This window comes from Tenrec ecaudatus, chromosome 14 (genome assembly GCF_050624435.1).
Source record: "Tenrec ecaudatus isolate mTenEca1 chromosome 14, mTenEca1.hap1, whole genome shotgun sequence".
Classification (NCBI taxonomy): domain Eukaryota; kingdom Metazoa; phylum Chordata; class Mammalia; order Afrosoricida; family Tenrecidae; genus Tenrec; species Tenrec ecaudatus.
Window position 1 is genome coordinate 29,202,237 of NC_134543.1, and position 23,435 is coordinate 29,225,671.

General features: G+C 51.9%; 1 protein-coding gene across 1 annotated transcript; it reads right to left on the reverse strand.

The window, feature by feature from the left end:
• Positions 1-3,296: 3,296 nt before the first annotated feature.
• FOS (Fos proto-oncogene, AP-1 transcription factor subunit) lies at positions 3,297-6,611 on the reverse strand. The gene is made up of 4 exons (XM_075531569.1): positions 6,333-6,611; positions 5,371-5,622; positions 4,830-4,937; positions 3,297-4,709 (listed from the first exon to the last, which is right to left on the reverse strand). Exons 1-4 carry the CDS (start codon positions 6,471-6,473, stop codon positions 4,068-4,070), a joined length of 1,143 nt encoding a protein of 380 aa, XP_075387684.1. The 5' UTR covers positions 6,474-6,611; the 3' UTR covers positions 3,297-4,067.
• Between the last annotated feature and the right edge of the window lie 16,824 nt (positions 6,612-23,435).

The window sequence follows — 23,435 nt, forward strand, 5'->3', positions numbered from 1 at the left end:
TCACTTTGAACCATGTGCCCAGGGGTGGATTAACCAATAAGCCAGGTAGACAGGCTTTACTTGCGTTTACATTCTAATCTGGAGGGAGCAATGTCACATGGGTAAAACTCCAGAGTCTACAGATTTGTATGCAAGCACAAGCAAACCCATGCTTACCCATGTCCAAGTCCCTGCCCAGGACTGTGCATTTGGAAAGAGGCTTGGGTTCTGGAGCTCTGGGCTTGGGAGCAAGATTGGTGCCAGCCAAACGAGAAGCAGAAGTGTTGATATGGTGGGAAATGGGACACTGTTCCCTACAGATGAGTAAGTAAGCAGCACACGTAAGCCCTGCTTACCTTGCTTACCAGGTGATCTGACACTGTATGGGCCGGTCATTGAGCTAGGTCTGACCCTCTGGTGAGCTAAATCCCTCAGTCTCCTAACGCACTGACCCTCCACCCCCTACGCTCTGCCCCTTCTGGTACCAGTGCCTGTTGCCTCAGCGGCACTACCCTCAGGCCAGTGTGTAGGCAAGGGCTCCAGTCTTCCCCAAAGGGAGGGTGACATTCCCAGAGTCAATCACCCATGGGAGAAGCCCAAGGGAATCTGGGGGGGGAAAGGCCTGTAGGAAGGGAGCCCTTTGGCTGAAGAGAGAAGGAATTCCTTTCGTGGGATCCCACACAGAGTACCCTACTTTTACGCAAATAACGCTGGAGTTGAGTGACTTATTTTTCCCCAAATCCCAGTCACCCTTTCCAGTGTTCTTTTCCTACTTCCTGTTCACACTAGGGACAGTCTAGAGGGGACCCCACGACCTCTGCGGAGCCTGGGAAAGGAGTCCTGGGCCACACCCACACACAGCCTTGATTCAGCTGGGCTGGGAAGACTGCGAAGATTCAGCCGCAGGGAAAGCAGTACTTTCTCTTATATGGTCAAGGTGGGGCTGCCAAGGCCACTGGTCCCCAGGAGCGGGTCAGCGTCCACGTCCACGGCTGGAGAGCAGCTGCCCTCTCTGCCTGGGAGCTCGCCTTTCACAGGTTGTTATTAGCAAATACTTCAGAGAGCCAGCTGGTTTCCCAATGGGGCATAGGTGTTGCCTTGTGATTTTTGATATGGGGCTTGGCTAGATGAATCCTATACCTCGTTCAGCTCCCCGTTAAAGGCTACAGCCCTGCCGGGCAAACAGTGAGCCTCGGGCCATTTTCGTTACTGAAAGATCAGCAAAACATCACTGGAAATCGCATGTGACATATTTACAAGTCTTCCTCAGCCTCTGAAGTCCAATTGCCTTTCACTGCGGCTTACTCTGTGAGGAGCCAGGGGACCTGAGGTGAGCACATCAACTTCCAGGGAACTGCCCTTTAAAATTCAGACTTAAGGGGACTGCCCAGCATACCTCAGGACCGCTGTCTGGTGTATATTATCACTCAAAATGATGCCAGATGGGCACTGCAGCTCCTGTGGGACGCAGCGTGTGTGGAGCGTCCCTTTAAAGCCTGCTGTCTGCGTGCCGCTCGCAGGCCAGGAAGGGCGCCAGCGCCTCTCTTTATGGTCGGTCCATGTGCGTAAACGTGCCCCATTACCAGAGGCGTCCCAGACAAAGGTCGTGTGCTTCCAAGACGATAAAGTTTCTCAGTTAAAGCTGGTTCCGAGTCATGTTGACCTCTCCTTGTTGAAATATTATGTAACTGTGTCTTTACTGCGCTACCTGCCATAATTAGTACTGTTTGGGATCTCTTTCCAATTCTCCAGGCGTTTTCCTCAACAACCCCCCACTCCCCACCCCTGCCCCGTGCCAGCCCAATATGTCAGCAGGTGATGTTCCAGCAATTCCAGAAATTACCATGCATGGATGACTGAGGGCTAGACCTTCAGCCCTCCTTCCCTTCTGAGAATAAGGAGGGTCCAAGAGAACATGTGCATTCCAGGTCAGGAAACATGTTGGAAACGAGTTAGGGTTTTGTAAACCAAATATTAAAAACCAGCAGAAGTCTGATGGAAGAGTTGAGGACGTTTAGTTTCTAAACCCGATGCTACTCTTTAATTTGCCTTCCTTTAAGGTAGGGATAAAAGTCATTTTAACCACTGGGATTCAGTGGTTAAAGCACTGCCCTGCAACAGAAAGGCGGTGGTTAGAAGCCACAGACTGCTCTGTGGGAGAAAGACGTGCAGGCAATTCGCTTCTGAAACGATGAGACTCAGAAAACCTGTCATCGAGTCCATTCCAACTCACAGAGGAGAACTGCCCCTGTGGCTTTCTAAGACTGTAGCTCTTTATGGGAATAGAAAGCCTTGTCTCTCCCTGGTGGTTTTGAACTGCCAGCCTCACAGCTAGTAGTTCAATGCACTTGGAAACCCCATGGGGGCAGTTCTACTGTCCTATCGGTTGCTGTGATTTGAAATCCACTAGACAGCAGTGAGAGGAGCCCTGGCAGTGATGTGGTCACACGGGCTGTCATCCGCATGGTTGGCAGTTCGAAATCACCAGCTGCTCCTTGGGAGAAAGACGAGGCTTTCTATCCTATAAACAGTCACAGCCTCGGACACCCACAGGAGAGTCACTCTGAGTGGCGTCGACTGGATAGCAGTGCGTTTCATTTAGACAGCAACGGGGTGATCCGATTGGGTTGAGCTTAGATGATAAAAAATATGTTCCCACCCTCAGAATCAGTAAAAGAGTGTCACTGCTAGATGGTAATGGCTTTGGTGTAAGATGGGAGTATTGGGGGAGAGGGGAGCGTAAAAAGTTAAAGTGGTTTGTACAGGCTTGGTTTGAAGAGTTTCTCTAAGATCAAGACGTCTGAATTTGTTAGCAGCACAACTGGATTTCAAGTGACGTCTCTCTTGAATATGGTGGTATAGTGGAAAAAGCACTCCGCTAATAAGCAAAAAGTGAACCATGAAAAACACAGTCGTAGATGTCTGTAAAGATGGACAGACTGAGAAGTCCTGTGAGGGCAGTTCCACTGTCCTGTAAGCGCTGCTGCAAGTCAAAACTGACTGGACAGCAGTCTGTTGGATTGGATTGGGTTTTCGGTGTCAAAATATAACTAGGCTCTGACCACCGGAATCAGTAAACAGAATCGTTAACATCCTGACATGTGGACGTGTATTTGTGAAGCATTTCGAACGGTGTCCCAGAAGTGCCCCCTCCTCCTTGATAAGGGATCAGAAAGAAGGGTGTGTCCCCCTCCAGGAGCCAACCTTCTTGAAAGACTGGTCTTGCCTTTCAGACTCTTACAAAACTTCCAGAATAAAAAAAGAGCAGGGAGGTCTGTCGCATTCGACTTAAATGCTTTTATTGACAATGTCTTTGAACAATAAGCAAACAATGCTTAAATTTTTCATTCAGATTCACTTTCCACATGTCAAAAGACCTCAAGGTAGAAAAAAAATAAAATAAAAATATAAATATTTGAGATCATCTTAATAAATAAATTAAAAACACAATAAAACGTTTTCATGGAAAACTGTTAATGTCAGAACATTCAAACTGCCTCAACAATGCATGATCAGTAACATTACAATGAACATTACAATTGATGTTGAAGAAAAACTACAGTACATGGATATAGCTATTTATTTCTATCTACTGGAAAATAAAGTCCTATCTTTCCTTAGTTTAATATCGGTCATTTCTAATCAGAACACACTATTGCCAGGAACACAGTAGTTATTGTTAAAATCAGCTGCACTAGATACAATTTGAAAATATCCAGCACCAGGTTAATTCCGATAATGAACCCAATAGATTAATTAATGCTATGAGAAGACTAAGGAGAAAGAGGGAAGAGACACAGGCCCAGGCCTGGCTCAACATGCTACTAACTACCAGCTCTCTGAGGTGTCACTGGGAACAATACACACTCCATGCGTTGGCTACATCTCTGGAAGAGGTGAGGACTCCAGTCCACACTGCGGGATGCTTGCAAGTCCTTGAGGCCCACAGCCTGGTGTGATTCACGCACAGATCGGGTCTCCCCTAGGTCTACGGGGCCCTTCGAGGGAAGACGTGCTTCTCCTCTCTGAAATGCACCAGCTCTGGCAGCGGCCTGTGTGGGTGCCTCCTGCCTCCCCTGCCCTGCTGCTCACAGGGCCAGCAGTGTGGGTGAGCTGAGTGAGTCAGAGGAGGGCTCGTTGCTGCTGCTGCCCTTGCGATGGGCGGCTGCGCAGCTGGGGAAGGAGTCAGCCTCAGGGTAGGTGAAGACGAAGGAAGACGTGTAGGTAGTGCAGCTGGGCGTGCAGGTGACCACCGGGGTGCACAGTGGCTCCAGCTCCGTGGCCAGAGGCCCCATCCCCAAGGAGCCGCTGTGCAGGGGCTCCCAGTCTGCTGTATAGAAGGAGCCAGACAGGTCCATGTCTGGCACAGAGCGGGCGGTCTCCGAGCCACAGGGCCTGGAGGACGCTGGGAACAGGAAGTCATCAAAGGGCTCGGCCTTCATCTCAATGCTGCCCATGGTCTTTCCAGGCTCCACTGAGGGCTTGGGCTCAGGGTCATTGAGGAGGGGCAGGGTGAACGCCTCCTCCGCGTCTGGGGTGGAAGGTTCCGGCAGGCCCCCATTGAGATCGAGGGAAGCCACGGACATCTCTTCTGGGAAGCCCAGGTGCTCTGGGATCTTGCAGGCAGGCCGGTGAGCAGCCAAGATGAACTCAAGCTTTTCTTTTTCCTTCAGCAGGTTAGCAATCTCGGTCTGCAGAGCAGACTTCTCATCTTCGAGCTGATCAGTCTCCTGCAGGCGGAGGAATAAAGAGGACATAAGACCCAGTCCTCCTCAAGGGCCCCGACCTCCAACTTTCCCCTCAAGTTTGAAACTGGGGTGGGGTCGGAGTGACCTGTGTGGGCCACCTACCGCTTGGAGCGTGTCCGTCAGCTCCCTCCTCCGGTTCCTGCACTTGGCTGCAGCCATCTTATTCCTCTCCCTCCGGATTCTCCGTTTCTCTTCTTCTTCTGGAGACAGCTAGAATAGCAGAAGATGACCCACAGTCAGTCACGGTGCCTGCCATCGGCTCCATTCACCCTTCCCTTCCCTTCCCTTCCCAGAGAGACGGACTCCTTCCTGCACCTCCTGGCCACCTCTCCTACAAGGCCATTTCTAACCTGCAGTTTGCAGGCTGGGTGTGACTTGCATTTCAAATAAGGTTCTCAGCAAGAGAACAAAGAAAAGCCCCGTCTAAAAGCAGGAGATGGAAAACTATTAGGGAATGAAGGGTACTTCTTGGGGATGGGACCGTCCAGGGTCTGGCTTGAGATGGATAGGGCTCAGAGTTCAGGTTCTGGGTTCCCCATGGGCAGTCAGTTCCATCTCTGTCTTCACTCTCTGCCCCAGCATTCCACTTCTCCCTCCCCTATCATTCCCCCCCCCCAAAAGGGGGTGCTGATGAGTTCCTCACCTGCTCTACTTTGCCCCTCCGGCCAATGCTCTGGGCTCTGCCTCCTGTTGTGGTCTTCACAACGCCAGCTCTGGAGTACGGCCCAGCTGAGGCAGTGGGCACTCCGTAGGGGTGGGGGGCTCTGGTCTGTGATGGGGCCACGGAGGAGACCAGGGTGGGCTGCACCAGCCACTGCAGGTCGGGGCTGGTGGAGATAGCAGTAACGGTGGGGATGAAGTTGGCACTGGAGGCTCCCAGATCCGTGCAGAAATCCTAGAACAAACAGAAGGCGAAGGCGCACGTGAGCAAGCAGGTTCCTGAAAACAGGTGGGTCAGGGAGTTCTCAATGCCGCATGCAGCAGAAAGGGGACGGCCACAAGGCAGAAGGCTGCCTGCCCTCCTCTTCGCTGCCCTTCACCCTGGATGAAAGGTCTTCCCCTTCCTCCCAAGAATTCCGCAGCGCGGAGCCCTTGGACTCCATCCTGCTGCTGCGTCCGCGCTATCCCTTCAGCATCACTCGCTTGAAAGGGGGGTTGTTATAAATATCCCTGACGTCTGCGCTGACGCAGGCGCCGCTCCGGAGTCTCCTGAATGAACTCGCTTTTTATCAATGAAACTGACTTACACACCCGCCTGCTGCACCCTCTGCTCCCGCCCCTCCTCCCCGCTCCAGACTGCGGGGCAGGTACGCGAGGGCCGGGGGGCTGCTTTCTGTCACCTCCCCCGAGGAAGCCAGGCTCTAGCTAGTTGACTTGAACATGTTTTCCAGACACATGTCAGGCACCCGACTACAGATCGAAAGGCCAGGGCAAGCCTGCCGCGAGAAGGGGCAACCAAGTCTTTACTATGACAAGCGGGCGTGCGCTCCGAACAAGTCCCGAGCTCCCGGGCTCGGGCCGCTCCAGCTGGAACAACCTCCCTCCCCAGAGACGGACAGACGTCCACGGGTGTCCCCGAGCCCCCGGCGCGGCAGCCCGCCTCACCTGCGCGTTGACGGGGGAGCCCATGCTGGAGAAGGAGTCGGCGGGCGAGTGGTAGTAGGAGAGGCTGTCCCCAGCCGGGGACGCGCTGCTGCAGCGGGAGGAGGCCGCCTCGTAGTCGGCGTTGAAGCCCGAGAACATCATGGTCGCGGGCTGACGGCGGCCGGGGGCGGACGGCGGAGGCCGGGGGCTGGCGCGGAGCTGCCGGGGGCGCGGGGACTGTAGGCTCGCGGCGCCGCTACCCGCTCGGCTCGGGCTAGCTGCTGCTCTGCTCGCTGCAGTTGCGGTTGGAGTACGAGGCGCCGCAGCTGCCTCTTTTATGAGAGCATTTTATGAATGAGTCCCTACGTCACGGGCGAAACCATCGCGGCCGCGGAGGGGGGGCGCTGGGGCCGGGGCGCTACGGAGGCTGCCTCGCCGCCCCTGCGGGGCTCGCAGCGCCCTGGCCTCTGCCTTGTAGCAGTTGTGGATCCTGTGAGCGGTTAGAAATGGGAGTCTTAGGGGTCCTGTCGCCCCCAAATGGGAGGCTTCAGGGACGTCTCCCCCCACGACTGCAGGGAACGGCCGTGGAAACCTGCTGACGCAGATGTCCTAATATGGACATCCTGTGTAAAGGGGGGAGGGACTGACGGGAACTGCTATCAGGCTGAAGCCAACTCCGAGGGTGCAGCGCTGGGGGAGGCGGGGGCCGCGCCGGGGGAGGGGGACGGGAAAGCAGAGAATGCGAGCGAACATTCGCACCTTGGTCAATGCGGAGCCTTGTTCCGCGGGTGGGGGTGGGGACGCCTCTTTGCGGACTGTCCAGAACCCCGAGCCTGTTCTGAGGCTCAGGTATGAGGGAAACAGGTACCCGACCCCTGGGCCCAGAAGAATGAGCCCCCCCACCGCCATCCGTATCCCCAGTTCTAGACCCAATTCTGTTCAAACGTGGAAGCAGACCCTCACCTCCTCGCCTCTGCCCCGGGTCCAGCTAGAATCCTGGGACTAGGGCTGTGCTTAGAAGCAGACTGTGTGTGTGTGTGTGTGTGTGTGTGTGTGTGTGTGTGTGTGTGTGTGTGTGTGTACCCAAAATAAGCGAATATGATGATGCTTGGGTATTCTCACGTATTTTGTTCTTGAGGAAGACAGTGTATGTGGGTTGTTTATTTTCTCTCTTTCTCTAGATTGGGATCTTACTGTCAACTCTCTAAGACGCCAGCCAGTAAATATAGGTCAATCCCCCCTTGGTAAGTGCAGGGTCTTGTTTCGCGCCCCAATAAACCTTACAGTAAGGAAGTCGGACAGAGTCCTTAGCCTGGTTCGGGGCGGCCAGGGGGGCTTGATCGGGGATGGGGCGGCCGCTCTGGGTAACGGGGTGTGATGCGCCACTTGGGGAGCGCTGGTCCAAGAGTTAGGGCGGTGGGGGTGGGGAGCTGGTTCAGTCCCGCCAGGAAGCCTGCAGCGGTGATTTTCCAGCTCGGATTTGGAGGGTGGGGGGAGGATGGAGGCGATGGTCGGACGGGGCCCAACCCGCCCGATGGTCGGACGGGGCCCAACCCGCCCAGACCTCGCACCGCGGCCACCGGCACCCCGCCCCTACCCCGCCCCCCCGCGCAGCTCTGCGGCCTGGGAAAGCCTGGGGCTCTGGAACGCACCGCGCCCCCTGACGCCCCTAGGCTCCTGCAGAGAATAGCCCGGGTCACTCGGCCCGGGCTCCGCCCCAGCTTGCTGGCCACCTCGCCAAGGGCCCGGGGGCGGGGTAGGGCGGGGTATGCACAGCCCGCTGGGGCACCTCGAGAAGGACGGGGTGGAGTTAAGGAGCGGGCCGAGCGTTCAGGGAGCTCCGGGAGTCTGGCAGCCGACCGGCCGGCCGCGCGCCGCCGCACCCCGGAGCCAAGCGATCCTGCTATAGATAGTAACAGGGAAGCGGCTGTTTACAGCAACACAGCGCCGCCAGGGCCGTCTCCAGGCGACGCGGCGAGGCCGGGCGCGCCGTCCCGCCCGCCCTCCAGCTCCCCAGAGGCGGTGGCCTCCCAGGCCGGGCTGCGGCCGCTCCCGCCGCCTGACATCACCGCTGGGCCGGGGGCCGAGTGCGCTCGCGCGGGGCTGTGCACGAACCTGCATTCTTAGAGAGCCCAGCGCGACGCGAGCTGGGAGGGCAGGGAGGCGGGGATCCGTGGAACTGGGTCACTTGCTATTTTTGCCTTCTCAGTCACAGGCAGAGGTGAAAGCAGAATTTCATCATTGTATGTCACTGGTTTATGTCGGTGAGAATGTAGGTGTTTGTGTTTCCCATCTCATTAACGCAGAGGAGCGGGAGAAAAGGGAAAACACACACCATACATCAACACAGCCTTCTCAGACTGCTCAGAATCCTAAAGCAAGCCCGAGGCCTTCATTCTCAGTAGTTCCAGCCTCTATTAAACTACTTCCCTGTCCTTGGCTATTAAAAAAAAAGTATTAGGAAGGCAAATCCATCTCTCTTATTATTATTAGCTTCTAACAAAGTAGGTCAAGCTTTGAATTTCTGGGTCTGGCCTGGCCTTGCATTCATAACTGGATGTCAGGGCCACTTAAGAGAAAGAAAACTTGAATGAGTGCATTTACTTACCCTGCAGAGTTTGAAGCCGCTCGGGCCCACACCTAAAATTGTCAAGCTTTTATATCCAGGATTTATCTCACAGATAATTTATCCTGCCTTTGATAATAAAAAAAGGGACAGGATCTTTGGATGACTATATCTTCTTCCTTCCCATAGCTGAATGCCTTTCTTTTGGGCACCATTATTGCCAGAGAATTTGGGGCTTAATCCCGACCTCTGAGAAGGACAATGCCTTTCATTCATTCATTCATGGCTGAGAGCTGGCACCTACTGTCCTAAGCAGAGTGGGTCTGTCCCTTCCCTCCTAGGTAGTCCAGCCTTTGAGAGAAGACCCCCAAGTCAGTAGAGACTTGCAGGGCAGAGGTTTGACATATGTTAAGAGCAGGGTGGCCCCGAACACAGAAGGCTTGGGAAGCAGCTCCAATACGGAGGTATCCCCTAGGCAATGACAGGAGGACTGCCCTCTTAGCCCGAGGGTCATCTAGGGAAGCCAGCATCCCCCCCAGAAGCAGCTGTCACAGGAGATCTCAGCCTCCCTTTCCCCTGCCCCAGTATGATCAGAGGCTGCACTTGCTCTCCCAGCCCAATCTGCCCCCGCTATCCTGTCAGGTCTGCTACAGCGCAAGCCCGAACAAACATGGCACCCAGGCAGGGTAGCCTCAACACCAAGGCAGCTCAGAAGCACTCATGATGTTATCTTTGCCCTTTGGCAAGGTCAAGGTGACTTTGAAACTGCTGGTGTGTTGCACCACAACTCCCCACCCCCACCCCCTTGGGAGCAAGGCAAGTCTAAGCCTATAAAACCCAACCTTAAGCAGCTTGTGTGATCCCTGCCTCCTATTTGAGGATCCAAGACCTGAAAAGGTGGGGAGAGTCCGACATCGGAGTCTAACCCCAGGTCAAAAGGTCTTCCTCATCACATACAGACGTCCTAGTCTGCGCTTCTGCCGTGGCCCCGGAAGCTAAGAGACCTGAGCCACAGAAAGCGTTTGGTCCTGTTGGGAGATGGAAGATTCACGTTGTGTAGCCCAGTGTTGTTGCAACATTAAGTGAAAGCCTGCTGTCTGTACCACCTACGTAAATGCTGCCGCAAACGGCCGTCCCAGGCGTGCAGAAGCAGTTATTTGTTTGGGGAAGTGTGGTCCTGTGGTGTAGGGTTGTGGTCAGAGCACGGGACCAGAAGTCAGGAAGCTGCCTATACGAAAATCAACTCCTTCAGGGGGAGGGGCTAGGAGGAAGAGTCCCTCTTGGGTTTGTTTTGGCCTCTGTGGTGGACTTCAGGCCTTTGTCAAGTTGCACATGTTCACTCAGCACCCAGCACAGTGGCTGGCACCCAGTAGGTGTTCAAAGCGTCTTACTGAGTGAGCAAATGAAGGAACGACCCCTGGAGAGGACAGGGTGAGCACAGAGGGTCGTCCTTCCCTGGGAACTTGGAATTCAACCGCCTTTGGAAAGGCTGAGCGGAGGCTTTTTTGATTCTTGGGTATGAATAGGCACAAATTGGGAAAGAGTAAATTGCAGAATGGTTTGGGCTATTTTCAGCCAGTGCAGCCTCTGTGGATCAAGAGCACCCCCGTGGATCCAGCTAATGAGCCAACTTGAGCCTCCTGAGGAAAACACCCAGGGCCCATGATACCATAAGGACCACACTGTCTGTGACGGACAAGGACTGACTGGGTTACCTCCACCCTCCACCTTGATCTCTCTGCGTATCTGGACTCCCCAAGCCCTGCGGGACGGGATTCACACACATGAGGGCAGGGCAGGGAGTTCAAGGGGTCGAGGTGGCTCACTCCCTGGCTCAGACTGCTAGAAAAAAAAAAAACGTGGTCCCTATTTTAACACAGATGGAGTCACTCCCTGTCCCACCCCCACAAACACTCGGGCACGCACACACACCACCGCCACCACCATCACTAATTAGTGCGAGGGATTTCGCCTCTTTGGGAAAAACTGTTTTCATTCTGAGCAACTCTTGGCTTTTTGACAGGGCCTGATGATTCAATGGGATCCCCGTCCTTCTGCTCATGTGAGCGTTTAAACAAAGCTCTGTGTGGTCCCCGGATGCACTCCATCTGGAGCTGAGCAAACCGCCTGCAACTGGGTTGCCTGAGATCAGGGCTGTCACTAGGGGAGGGGGGCACAGGTTGCACCAGGGGACGCTGTGGCAGATACTAAGATGACTTGTCTAGAAAACTGTACAGCTTTTCAGCAGACACTATTTTTACTTTATAAGTCATTTTGTTGGGGCTTCTTATCACAATCCACACATCAGTTGTCAAGCACATTTGTACATATGTTGCCATCATCATTTTCAGAACATTTTCTTTCTACTGGAGCCCTTGGTGTCGGCTCCTCTCTTTTTGCCTCCCTCTACGACCCCCACCCTCCCACCCTTGTGAACCCTTGATGAATTATAAACTATTATTATTTTCATATCTTACACCATCTGCTGTCTCCCTTCACCCAGGTTACTTTTGTTCGCCCCCCCACCCCCGGCAGGGGGTCTGTACATCAATCATTGCAATCCATTTCCTTTTTCTCCTCCCACCTCCCCTTTACCCTCATGGTATGGCTACTGGTCCTGAGGGGTTTACCTGTCCTGGATTCTATGTGTCGAGATCTCTTATCTGTACCAGTGTACATACTCCTGTCTAGCCAGGTTTGTAAGGTAGAACTGGGGTCTTGATAGTGGGGGAGGGTGGAAGGAAACATGAAAGAACCAGAGGAATGTTGTGTGTTTCGTCTGTGCTATGCTGCACCCTGGCTGGCTCATCCCTTCCTTGTGGCCCTTCCGTGAGGGGAGGTCCAATTGTCTACAGCTCGGCTTTAGGTGTTCACTCAGACCCCAGACACTGTTTTTTACCTTGAAGTTACAGCTAGACATACGTTTGTCTCGAGTCCAGTTGACTGGCATCGATGTACCTACAGAGTTAGAACTCTCTGCTCACTCACCGACTGAACCTGGTAACGCACGTCTGTCAGCGCGTCTTTATTGCTCAATAACGATGACGCTTCAGATCTCAGTGGTTTTGTCAGCCCCCGTGGCTCGGTTTCTCGCTGCTGTGCTTTTTATAGTCTCCGATTTTATCAAATGTTCTGGGGTTTGTAGTTACAGTATTGTGCTGGGTAGTATTTGTGAGCCTCTACCCATAACTTTTTAATGAAGTAGATATTGGAGGAAAGAAAAACTTCAAAGGCAAACTTTCTGCATGCCGCTGCTCACAGCGACCCTCTAGGACAGGGCAGAACTGCTCCTGCGGGTTTCGGGTTTCAGAGCCGGTCACTCAGCTGGTCACTCATTCCTTATGGGGGTAGGGAGCTCCTGCGTCCTCCCTGGGCGGGGCTGGTGGTTTCAGTTCTGACCTTGTGGTTAGCAGCTCATCGCAAAACCGCCTTTGAACCCAGCCTTTTAAAACTTGTTTTTAACTAAGAATGTAGCTCAGTGTAGAGACATTTTACAGACCGAGTTTGCGGTTTTCACTACCGTCAGGCCGATGCCAATGGACAGCGAGCATGTAGCTCAGGGGAAAACTGCCCCTCCGAGTTTCCACGGCTGTAATACTCTTGACAGGAGTAGAAAGCCCCCTCTTGCTCCCTCGGAGCTGCTCTTGGCTTCAAACTGCTGACCCTGTGGCTTGGAGCCCAATGCACAGCCACTGACCTGGGCTCTGATCTTGCTGTTCGTATTCATTTAGTGTAAGTACATTAGCAACTTACAGTTACTCTCTCACTCCGGGACCTCTGGCTAATAGTGATTATAAGCACTAGGAAGGATTCCACAGAGTCTGGTGCAGGAGGAGGTTCACTGTGGGGGAGGTGCGTGACACTGGGAGTTACCACACCGGGTGACAGCAGCCCAGTGACGCCACTGCCTAAGAGGAACACACTGCAGCCCAAGCTCAAGGCATCTTTATGTCCTGCTCCTGGTAGCCCGGGGCGCTCCCCTGTCAGTCAAGTGGAGCCTGGCCACAGAGCCAGGAGCTCCCCACCGGCAGACAGAGAGGTTTCGGTGCCTCGGGCTGTCAGTGCCTCAGATGTCCTTAGCTGACCTTCTTGGGCTCCGGTGGATTTAGCTGCTGGAATTCTGAAGGAACTTTGTCTCCCATCACTAGACCTATAACATAATAGTACGCCCTGGCTGAGAAACCTCAGCAGTCCGGCTTGCATCCAACGTGAAGCCCTCACCTGGGCAGGGCCAGGCCCAGAGGGACGAGAGCCGATGGGTGCCTGTCTCCCCCAAGGGGTTAAGACATGATAGGTGGAGTTTACAGGATTTGACCCACCACCCGACCCCAAAAGTGGACTTTTTAAAGAGACATTAACAATGGAAATGCCCCATTCCTCTACCACTTCCTTTCAAAAACCTGGTCCTGGTGGCATAGTGGGTACAAATTGGGCTACTAAGGACAAGGTCAGGAGTTCAAAACTACCAGAAGCTCCTTGGGAAAAAAAAAGACGAGGCTTTCTACTCCCATGAAGAGTTACAGTCTCGAAAACTCACAGAGACCGTTCTGCCCCGTCCTGAAGGGTCACCATGAGTCTGAATCCACTCAAGGGCATTGCGTTTGGACAGGGGGTTTCATTCTGAAGCAGGAAAATCCCCAGCAAGATGTAAAATCCAGTTACATCGCTTCCTGATCCATTCGGGAAAGAGAGCTTAGTTCCGAAAATGTAACAACCTTTTGTGTTTGCTAAGCGTTGGATTGTATCTGCTTGAACACTTCCAGCGGCCACGCCCAGCCGAGGACCGGTTTTCTCCTGGAATGTACAGGAGAGAGGTCTCCCCTGTGGGCAGCCTCCCAAGGCTCCTCTCGGGGAGTCCTCCTTCAGATCTTGGCCCACCAGAGCCTGGGAGGGAATCAAGTAGGACAGGAGGCAGGCTTGTGGCCCGTGAGGAGATACTGACTCATGGCGATTCATCTCCTTCCTGAGCAGAACTGCTGCCCAGGGGATTCTTGGCTGTAATCTCGGTGGAAGCCATTTGCCAAGCCCTTCTTTGTGCTATCACTCAGTGAGCTTGATCCGCCACCCCTTAGTAGGTCCATAGTCAAGTGCTTAACTCTCGGTGCCACTGAGGGACCTCTGAGAGACACAGACTACGTTCAGTTTGTCCGTGTCTCCTCCTCCACTTCCTGGACTCTGGATGAAATCAATGCTCAGCAAACCCATTATCCCTACACACCTACCCGTGGAAGGCGTCAATTTACAGAAGCACATTTAGAAGCAAACCCACACTCCTCGGTGTGACCTACCAAGTCTGTGTCACCTGGGGCCTATCGTGCCTTCCCATCTGCCTCAGACCACTCGCCTCGCCTTCCTCCACTGCACTCTGGCCACGTTGACCTTCTCTCTGTTTCTCAAAGCTGCCAGCTGGCCCTGCCGTTGGGCCTTTGTCCTCACTCTTCCACCTGCCTCTGTATCTTGACACCTGGCTTCCTTCTCCTGATTCCTGTCTAGTCTAATGTCACTTTTAAGACGCCTGTGCTAACTCTGCCCAGTGACGTCCTCCTTACCCCTCCCATCACTGTCTATCACACTGGTGTGGGTTGCTATGGAAACGGTTCTACCTGACACGACGATCCTGGGTCATCTGCACAGTCAGTTGCGGGATGTGCCCATCCTCATCCACACGTCGTTCATCGACTGATTGTGGGAAAGAGATCTCCAGGCCTGTCTTCCTAGTCCCTCTTAAACTGCGAGCTCTATCAAAAACTGGTCAGCATCATAGCCAACACATACTCATAGCTCTCTGCCATGAAGTCGAGACTGATTCACAGCGGCCCCATAAGACAGGGTAGAATTGCCGCGATGGGTTTCTTACACAATAAATCTTAACACGAGTGAAAAGCTGCCTCTTTCTCTCCAGGGGTAACCGGTGATTTTGAGCTGCTGACTTAAATGTGGACTCTATCATGCCACCAGGGCTCCTAATGCCAACATATAGGCCTCCACTAATAGATGGCTGGTGGTTATGAGTTCGGCTGCTAATCTCAAGGTCAGCAGTTCGAAACCACGAGACTTGGCAGAAGGGCTTTCTACTCCCATGAAGAATGACAGTCTCAAAAACTCACAGGGATGGTTCTACCCTGTCCTGTAGGATCACTAGGAGTTGGCGTCCACTCCATGGCAGTGAGTGACACTAGATAGTGACACAGGAGGTACATTGACCATGAGTTGAACCTGGGAGCCGAAAATTTTACAGAACCCCCAATGCCCTCATGTTCTGTCACATTAACCTGCCTTCATGTTCTCTCTAGCACTTACCACTGTGTCAACCTGTGTGTTCACTTAGGTACTTGGTTCATTGTCTGCCTTCCTCTATAAGCCCCATGGGGGGGGAGGGTTGTTGGCTTATTTAGTAAATGCTACTCTGTGGAGCATGAGTGGGCATTAATCAGAAGGCCCATCAGCTCTTCCCCCTCACAGTTGAGAAGGCAGCTTGGAACCCCATTGTGAACATGGACAAGGGCTTTGAACTGGGACGCCTCACCTCCTCTGTGAGGAGGATCTACTCCTGACCCTGACCTTCCTTGGCTGGCACAATCATCGCGATGCCAATAAACCCAAGCCGTGCATCCTTTCTCTGACCCGTGCAGACTCATCAGACCTGATTTTTCAGTGCTCTCGCTCGCTACTTGTCACACAAGAGGGTACAGGTCGCTTTCATGTGAAGCCCACTACCACCAGAGACTGTGATTAGCACAGTGGGAAATTCCACCTGGGGCGGGGATACATCAGATCCTTGCTTTTCCACAAATGCAGCCCAGCACTACCAGTAACTGTTTAGGAGATATTGGGGCATATTGGTGAAGCCTGGCTTTTTGTTGTTCTTTTGAAAAATTTAGCATGGGGCTGGTAAAAAATAACCTATACCGCCCAAAGACCAAAATGAGTGGGATGCCTCTCCCTCCAGTAATTCAAAACAAAAGTCTTAAATTATTTTTTTATTTAAAATTTTAAAATATATGTATGTATTTATATATATATATATAAAGCTCACACACATGCTGAAATCATGGCAGCAAATAGGCCACATGAGGGAAGGTGGGAGGTATTGCTATTTGCCTCGTGCCAGACACCATTTCTGGCTCAGCAGTGTGGATCCGTAGAATGATGGAGGCGGGATCCTATTTCTCTGTCCAACTCACTCTCCCACCAAGGACTTCCGTACTTGGCTTCTTTGGCAAGCCAGCCATGACTGGGCAAGTGACTGGGGTCAGGTGAGTATTTGTTGATTGTCTGAATTGCACAGGGGAAAGGCCTGGAGGACTGTCGCATACCACAGGGTCACCTGAGGTCAAGATGCCTAGCATCTACCTCAGACCTCTCTCGCCTGTCGCTGACCTCCGCTGGCTTCAGGCTGATGAGCATCTAGGTCAGTGGTTCTCAACCTTCGACCCTTTACTAGAGTTCCTCATGTTGTGATGACCTCCAATCATAAAATGATTTTCGTTGCTACTTCATCACTGTCATTTTGCTACTGTTATGAATCGCCATGTAAATATCTGATCTGCAGGATGTAGCTTCATTGTTACAAATTGAACATAATTAAAGCATAGTGATTCGTCACAAAAACAATATGTAATTACGTATTGTGGAATATTTATTTCTAATGACAAATCAATGAAATTTTGTCTTGAAGCATGGTGTAGCATGGGTAACAGTCTTCATACTTGGTACTCGTAGGTGGGTGTATCTGCATGTGGGTGGACCCGCCTGGAGTCGATAGAGGAGTGGTGTCTCGGTTCCTAAGACCATCGGAAATAAGTGTTTTCCGATGGTCTTAGGCGACCCCTGTGAAAGGATTGTTCCACCCCCCACAAGGGTCACGACCCACAGGTTGAGAACCACGGATCTAGGTCTTACCAACCCAGGACTGAGCTCTGCGCCCAGAGTCCATTCGAATCGTTTGGCAGAATCATTCTGTTCTTTGCTCCAGATCAATCAGACGACGTGCACTAATTCGTGGGTTAGCCTGCCCAGAGGCTGTCCGTGGCTTAAAAGCAGGAATTCCCTTAGAGATAATAAACCAAGCGGCTTAGGCCTAGAGAAACCAGCTGAGATGGTGGAAGAGGGATGCCGAGACACAAGGACCATTCTCCAGGACAGACAGATAGAGAAAACCTTACCCTGAACCCAGAACCTGAGTGCAGACCTCGACCCTCCCACACTGTGAGAGAAGTAATTCCTCTTTGTTAAAGCCGCCCGTGAGTGGTATCTCTGCTGGAAGAGCTTTAGCTAACTCACGCACCTGCCAAGTTCGCAGGCCCACTGGGCGAGGTTAATGTGACATGACCACGGAAGTGCATTCAAAGTCAAACCTTCATCATCGTGTAGTAAGCGGAATAGTTTCAAAGCGAGTGAGTAGAGATGGTGTGCAGAGATGAGAGCAGTCCCGAGGGAGGCTGGATCCCACCTCTAGTTTTGAGATTCACTTCTTTGTATCCGTATCACCTCTCACTATTCTGCTGTCTATGTCCCCATTGGTTCCAGAATTTGCTCCAGGGAAGAAAGGAGTTTCCCATACCTCAAAATAGGATTGCTTTGCATATGAGCCAGGAGACGGATCTAGAGCAGTGGTTCTCAACCTTCCTGATGCTGCGACCCTTTAATACATGTGGTGGTGACCCTCCAACCATAAAATTATTTCCATTGCTACTTCATCACTGTGATTTTGCTACGGTGATGAATCGGGCGACCCCTGTGAAAGGGTCGTTCAACTCCCAAAGGGGTTCCGACCCACAGGTTGAGAACCGCTGGTCTAGAGGCATTGGTGGAAAGCCATGAGAGTTAGTCCTTTTTTGAACAGTACTGCCTCGGCTCTCCTGTTGTTCAGTCAACGCATTTTGTGAAGCACCTACTATGTGCGAGGCACTGGCATTCCTAATCAATGAGACAGACAAGCTTCCTCCCATGGTGAGCTGTTCAGTGTAGAAAGTGGTCAACCAGCAAACCAAAGAAGCAAGAGTATCAGGTATGAAGTCTGGGCAGTTTGTGAGAAGGGCGCAATGTGGTGAGAGAAAATGGGGTGCTGCGATTCACCAGGTTCTCAGTGGCTGATCCCTCAGAAGCCAGCAGTTGATTCCTCTTCCCAGCCTGTTCTTAGTACAGCAGCTCCCTTGGAATCTGCCACCTGGGGCGGCTCGGCTGGCACTGTTTCCAGCATCACCACAACATGGGAGGCGGTATGACAGACGCACAGGTGGCTGGTGATAATGCCACGGGCCACCAGAACACACAAGTTGGTCTTGGAAGGTGTCCTGCCAGAATGCTCCTTAGAAGCCAGGATAGCGAGACTCCGTCTCACGTCCTCTGGACATATTATCAGGAGGCACCGGTCCCTGCAAAAAGGACATTACGATTGGTAAAGTCAAGGGCCATGACAAAGAAGAAAGCCCTCCACGAGCGGGATTGAGGCAGTGGCTGAAACATTGGGCTCAGACCTCCCAATGAGGATGAGGATGGTGCAGGACCGGGCAGTGTTTCATTCCATTGGAGATAGGGGTGCTAGGAGACAGAGCTGGCTTGCTGGCACCTTAACAATCACAGCGATCGAGTTATTGCTTTGGAATGGGTGCAAGGAGGTGGCATCTTCCCTGAGAAATGAATGATAAGAAGGAATCAACCGTGGAAGAATAGGGCAGAGCAAACTGGGACAAGGAAATACTCCCCGGGGCCCGGGGTTCAGGATGGAGAAACCGAAGTGTTGGTTCCCCCTCCCCACACACACACACCACCATCTCTGACCCCAGCAGCCCCGCTGTCCCTGCAAGGAGTACCCCAAGCCCTGGTGTGAGTTATCAACAAAGCCCCAGACCATACACATCAGCTATGGTGTTACTCCCAGCTAGGTGCGCTCCCTCCCTGTTTGTGGGAGGTTCTATCGCCTTCCCGCTCATTCGCAGCCCTTCAAATGCCCTATGTCCTCTGGATAGCTGCACCCAGAAATCCACGGCCGGGGGTGGTCATTGCCATTAGTGGATTCTGAGTCAAGGCAACCCCGTGTGTGCCAAGTAGAACACCTTCATCTTAACAGAAGTAGAGTCATGATGAGGGCAATGAATGTACCAAGGGGCTCTACACGATTGATGTATGTGTGGACTGTGATAAGAGTTGTATGAGCCCCTAATAAAATGATTAAAAAGAATAAAGGAAAAGTAGATAGACCAGACCTGGTGATCTCCCAAGGCCATTTTAACAGAACTTTAAAAACAAGTTCTTTCCATTTTGCCATTATTAGGGAACTGTTGACCATGAATCCAGTTCTGCTCAGAATTTGCGCTGTAAAACAGTACAATGCTGAACAAGCTGAGACTTCTCCCGCAGGGCAGCCCCTCCCAGGATTCTCCCGAGACTTCATACAGTGGCGATGAAGCAAGCACAATGGTCAGAGCCAACTCCAAGGTGTCAGACAACCACACACACCCTGACAGCGTGAATTCCTTGAAGTCTTTGTGACTGTGACTGTCTCCGAGATACTTCCACAAGTCCCTGTCACAGTGGTGGGCTGCTCAGGGAATCACCAGCCCCAATCTCTGCCTGTACCAGGCCACACAGAATCCTTAGTAATAGTTATTGGAAATCCCAGTTTTAAAATTATAAGTGACAAATGTAACTGTAAACTTCGTAACTATATTAGCTCATACCTTGCATGAAGACTGACAAATTTACAGAGCCCCTGGTGGCGTAGTAGGATACCTAACTCCTAGGTCATCGGTTTGAAACCAGCAACCCCCCCGAGGGAGGAAGATGAGGCTAGCTTACTCCTGTAACGATTTACAGACTCTGAAACCCACAAGGGCTCTTCTACTCTGTTCCATGCGGTCGCCGTGAGTCAAAAGATGGCAGTGAGTTTGGGGATTTTTTGTTTGTTTGGGGGGTGAGTTAAGCAACAAAATTGTTTTATAAAATCCTCTTATAAAAAAAAGTTCTTTTCATCGGTTCACCAACAGTACTTACTACAATATTGGAGCTAAAGCACCAGAGAAGGTGACAGCATTCAGCAACTATTGAGCCCAGCACAGGCAGACAGAACCATGAGATTCCAAGCATCCGGGTACTTGGGGAAAATCAGAGCTCAGACCAGAGTGCATTAGAAAGTTCCAAACGTAAGTGGGCGGAGCATTTCAGCTTGGTGGGTTTGTTGATGCCTGTAAACCGAGCCTTCCGAAAACATTTCTGCCGGGTTCACTAGCTACAGGAGTATTTTCCATTAAAAATAATGAACATTTCTGCTGGAACATTGCACAAATATCTTTCAGAGCGTCATTTTGGTGTTACATGTCCTCGGGCAGTGTCGACTGGTGTGGCCCACACCCCCAGCGCACCCCACTAGTGATGCCCCTGCACTGTCAGAACCCACCCATCTTCAGTTCCCGTCAACATTACGTCAACAGAGAACTATGTGAACGATTACATGGCTGGGCTGAGAACAAGACCGCGAAGAGGCGCTCAGGGGAATGATATGAGGAAAGCGTCCACACTTAAATGAGTGAACATTCAACAGCAAAGGGGAAAGGAGGCTAAAGGAGTTCCGTTGGTGAGAGAAAGGGCTGCAGCCCTCGGAGATCGATACTCAACCTTAAAACCAGAACCATACTCTCTACCATCACGTCAATGCTGACTCATGGCGACCCCCCGTGGGTTTCTGAGACCGTAAGTGTCCATGAGAGTAGAAAGCCCAGTCTCTCTCCCACCGAACTGCTGGAGGTGTCAAACTGCCAACCATGTGGCTCACAGCCCAGCGCATCACCACTACACACCATGGCTCCAATGATATCCAACCTACTCCTGAGTCGTTAAATCCAGGAGCCAACGTACGCTGACCCCTTCCGCGGGGCCTCGGGTGACTTTCATCCCCGCAAGTGAAAGCGGTCAGGCCCAGGCCCTGGGAAGTCAGGCCCATGGCTGTTTGTACTCGTTGTTCCGGGCAATGAGGATGCTAGGAAAGCTGAGCCTGTTTCTGTCAGCTGTCAGGGCTTCCTGGGAAGAAGCAGAGTCCTGGCAGCTGCTGCCATGCGTTTGGGAGCCAGAGCCAGAGTCCCATCAGATTGTAACCTCTGACGCGGAGACCATCTCCCGTTTTGGGTAATCCCAAACTAGAAACTGCACGCAAGGGTATTGGAGCGAGGAAAGCGTGAATGAAAGGAGTTACTAGCACGGCACATCGGTTCTCGGGCCCCGTCTCCCACCCGTCTCCACTGAATCGACTCTCTCCTGATCGGAAACATACACTGTCCCTTTCTCAAAGGCTGAGCTCATCAGGCCCAATTCTCTTGGTTGATTTCTGTTGTTCCTTGCTGCCTTCGAGTCAGTTCTACATCATGGTGGCCTCACATGTGCTGAGTAGAACTGATCTCTTTGCTTTTCAAGGCCAAGAGCCTTTGGAAGAAGACCACCAGGCCATTCTTCAGAGGCACCTATGGGGCAAGTTTGAACCACAAAATATAACCATTTGTGCCACAGAGAGACCCTTAGGAACCCTTTCCCCAAACCAAACGCACTGCCATTGAGTTGATTCCAACTCATAGCAACCTTACAGAACAGAGCAGAATTGTTCCTGTGGGTGTCCAAGATGATAAATCCTTACAGGAGTAGGAAACCTCATCTTTCTCCCACAGAGCAGCTGGAGGGTTCAAACCACTGACCTTGTGGTTAGCAGCCCAACACACAATCCACTACATAGCCAGAGCTCCTTTAGACCGCCTCATTCCACCCTGGGTTTCTCCATCTGTAGCACTGACCACTATTTTTATTTTATTTTATTGGCCTATGTATATTTATTTATAAGGCAGTACACTGACGTTGTGGATGGACCTTGGGCCTCAGCTCATACCCTCCCTCAACACAAGTATTCCACCAAACCGGCATTCTGTGATGCCCACCCCACCCCCACCCCACATAATCGCTGAAGCCAAAATGGGTGCACAAGCAAATGTGGTGAAGAAAGCAGATGGTACCCAGCCACCAAAAGATACAGCGTCTGGGGTCTTTGAGCTGAAGAGGCGCAAGGTGTCTCGGGGAGAAGGCACCACTGGGAGCGCTGGCGGCATGGTGCTCAGCTTATGGTGCTTCTCTGGCACCACCCTGACCACTGTTTTTCATTGTTAGACTTCTAGAGCAATTTAGCTTTGTAATTTCCATGAGGACAGCAACCTTTGCCTTGTTCCCTGATTTACATTCCAAAGACCTAGGGAAGGCCTGCTATGCAGGAGACCAGGTGTTTGATTTGCCAGGTGTGGATGACCCCCATGGGACCCAGATACCCTTGTCTACTCAGGACCGGCTCTGGCTCTCGCTTAAATGTCTGAACGATAACACCACCCAACTAAGCGCGTCATTGTCAACTCCTGGCAACCCTACGGGGCAGAGGACGACGCCCCCAAACAGCCTCGAGGCTGTCATTTTGACAGCAGCTGACTGCCACCTCGTCCTTCCATGAAGCGGCAGGCGGGTTTGAACCACTGGCCTTCTGGTTGACAGCTGAGCGCTTAACCACAGCACCACCAGGGCTCTTCGGAGTATACGCATTTAAAAAAAATTTTTTTCCCCTCAAATGGATATCGATTGCAATAACTAGCATTGATTGAGTGCTTGCTCAGGGCCTTGTATTCAGTGCTTTTCAGGTATATTATTATTATATATATATTATTTAATATCCAGTACAGTTCTACGACCTGAGTATACTCTTATACTGCCTTGTTTGAGTAAGTTCAATACATTTTTAAAATGACAATCTTCTCGTTCTTGAATCCACAGTACATGAATGGACCAGGTATTCTCCCTGCTGTAGTAAGTGGTGGTCTGGTGGCCTAACTCGATGCATTTATTTCCCGAGGCACCTTGTTCAACACGAGGGAGTGACTGAGGAGAGAGAAACCGTCTCCTAGACCTCATCGTACTGGTGCTGCTTCGGGTTAAAGTATAGCCTCGACTTCTAGCTACATTGGACTTTGGGGAAAGATAGATACATATAGGTAGAGGTATAAATATAGATCTGTTGTTGTTGCTGCTGCTGCTGTTAGGTACCAACAAGTTGGTACCCGTTCCTAGTGAGCCAGTGTGTGAACAGAACGACATATTGCCTCATCCTGTGTCCATTTGAGTCCATGGCTGCAGCCGCTGCTTTAATCCATCTCATTGAGAGTCTTCCTCTTCTTCACGGACCCTCTACTTGACCAAGCATGATGTCCTACTTCAGGGACTGGTCTATCCTCACAGACAATATTTCCGAGTACGTGAGATGACCTCTCACCATCCTGGCTTCTAAGGAGCATTCTGGCTGTACTTCTTCCAAGACAGATTGATTTGTTCCATGGTACGGTCAGTAGTCTTTGCCAAGATCATAAATTCCAAGGCATTAATTCTCCTTTAGTCTTCCTTATGCTCTGTTCAGCTCTCACGTGCTCATGAGAGGAACGGAAATACCTGGGGTCAGGTCAAGCACACCTGAGTCCTGAGAGTGGCACCTTGGCAGCAGGTTTCCCCACTGTAATCTGGAGAGAGGGATGTGGACACAGTGC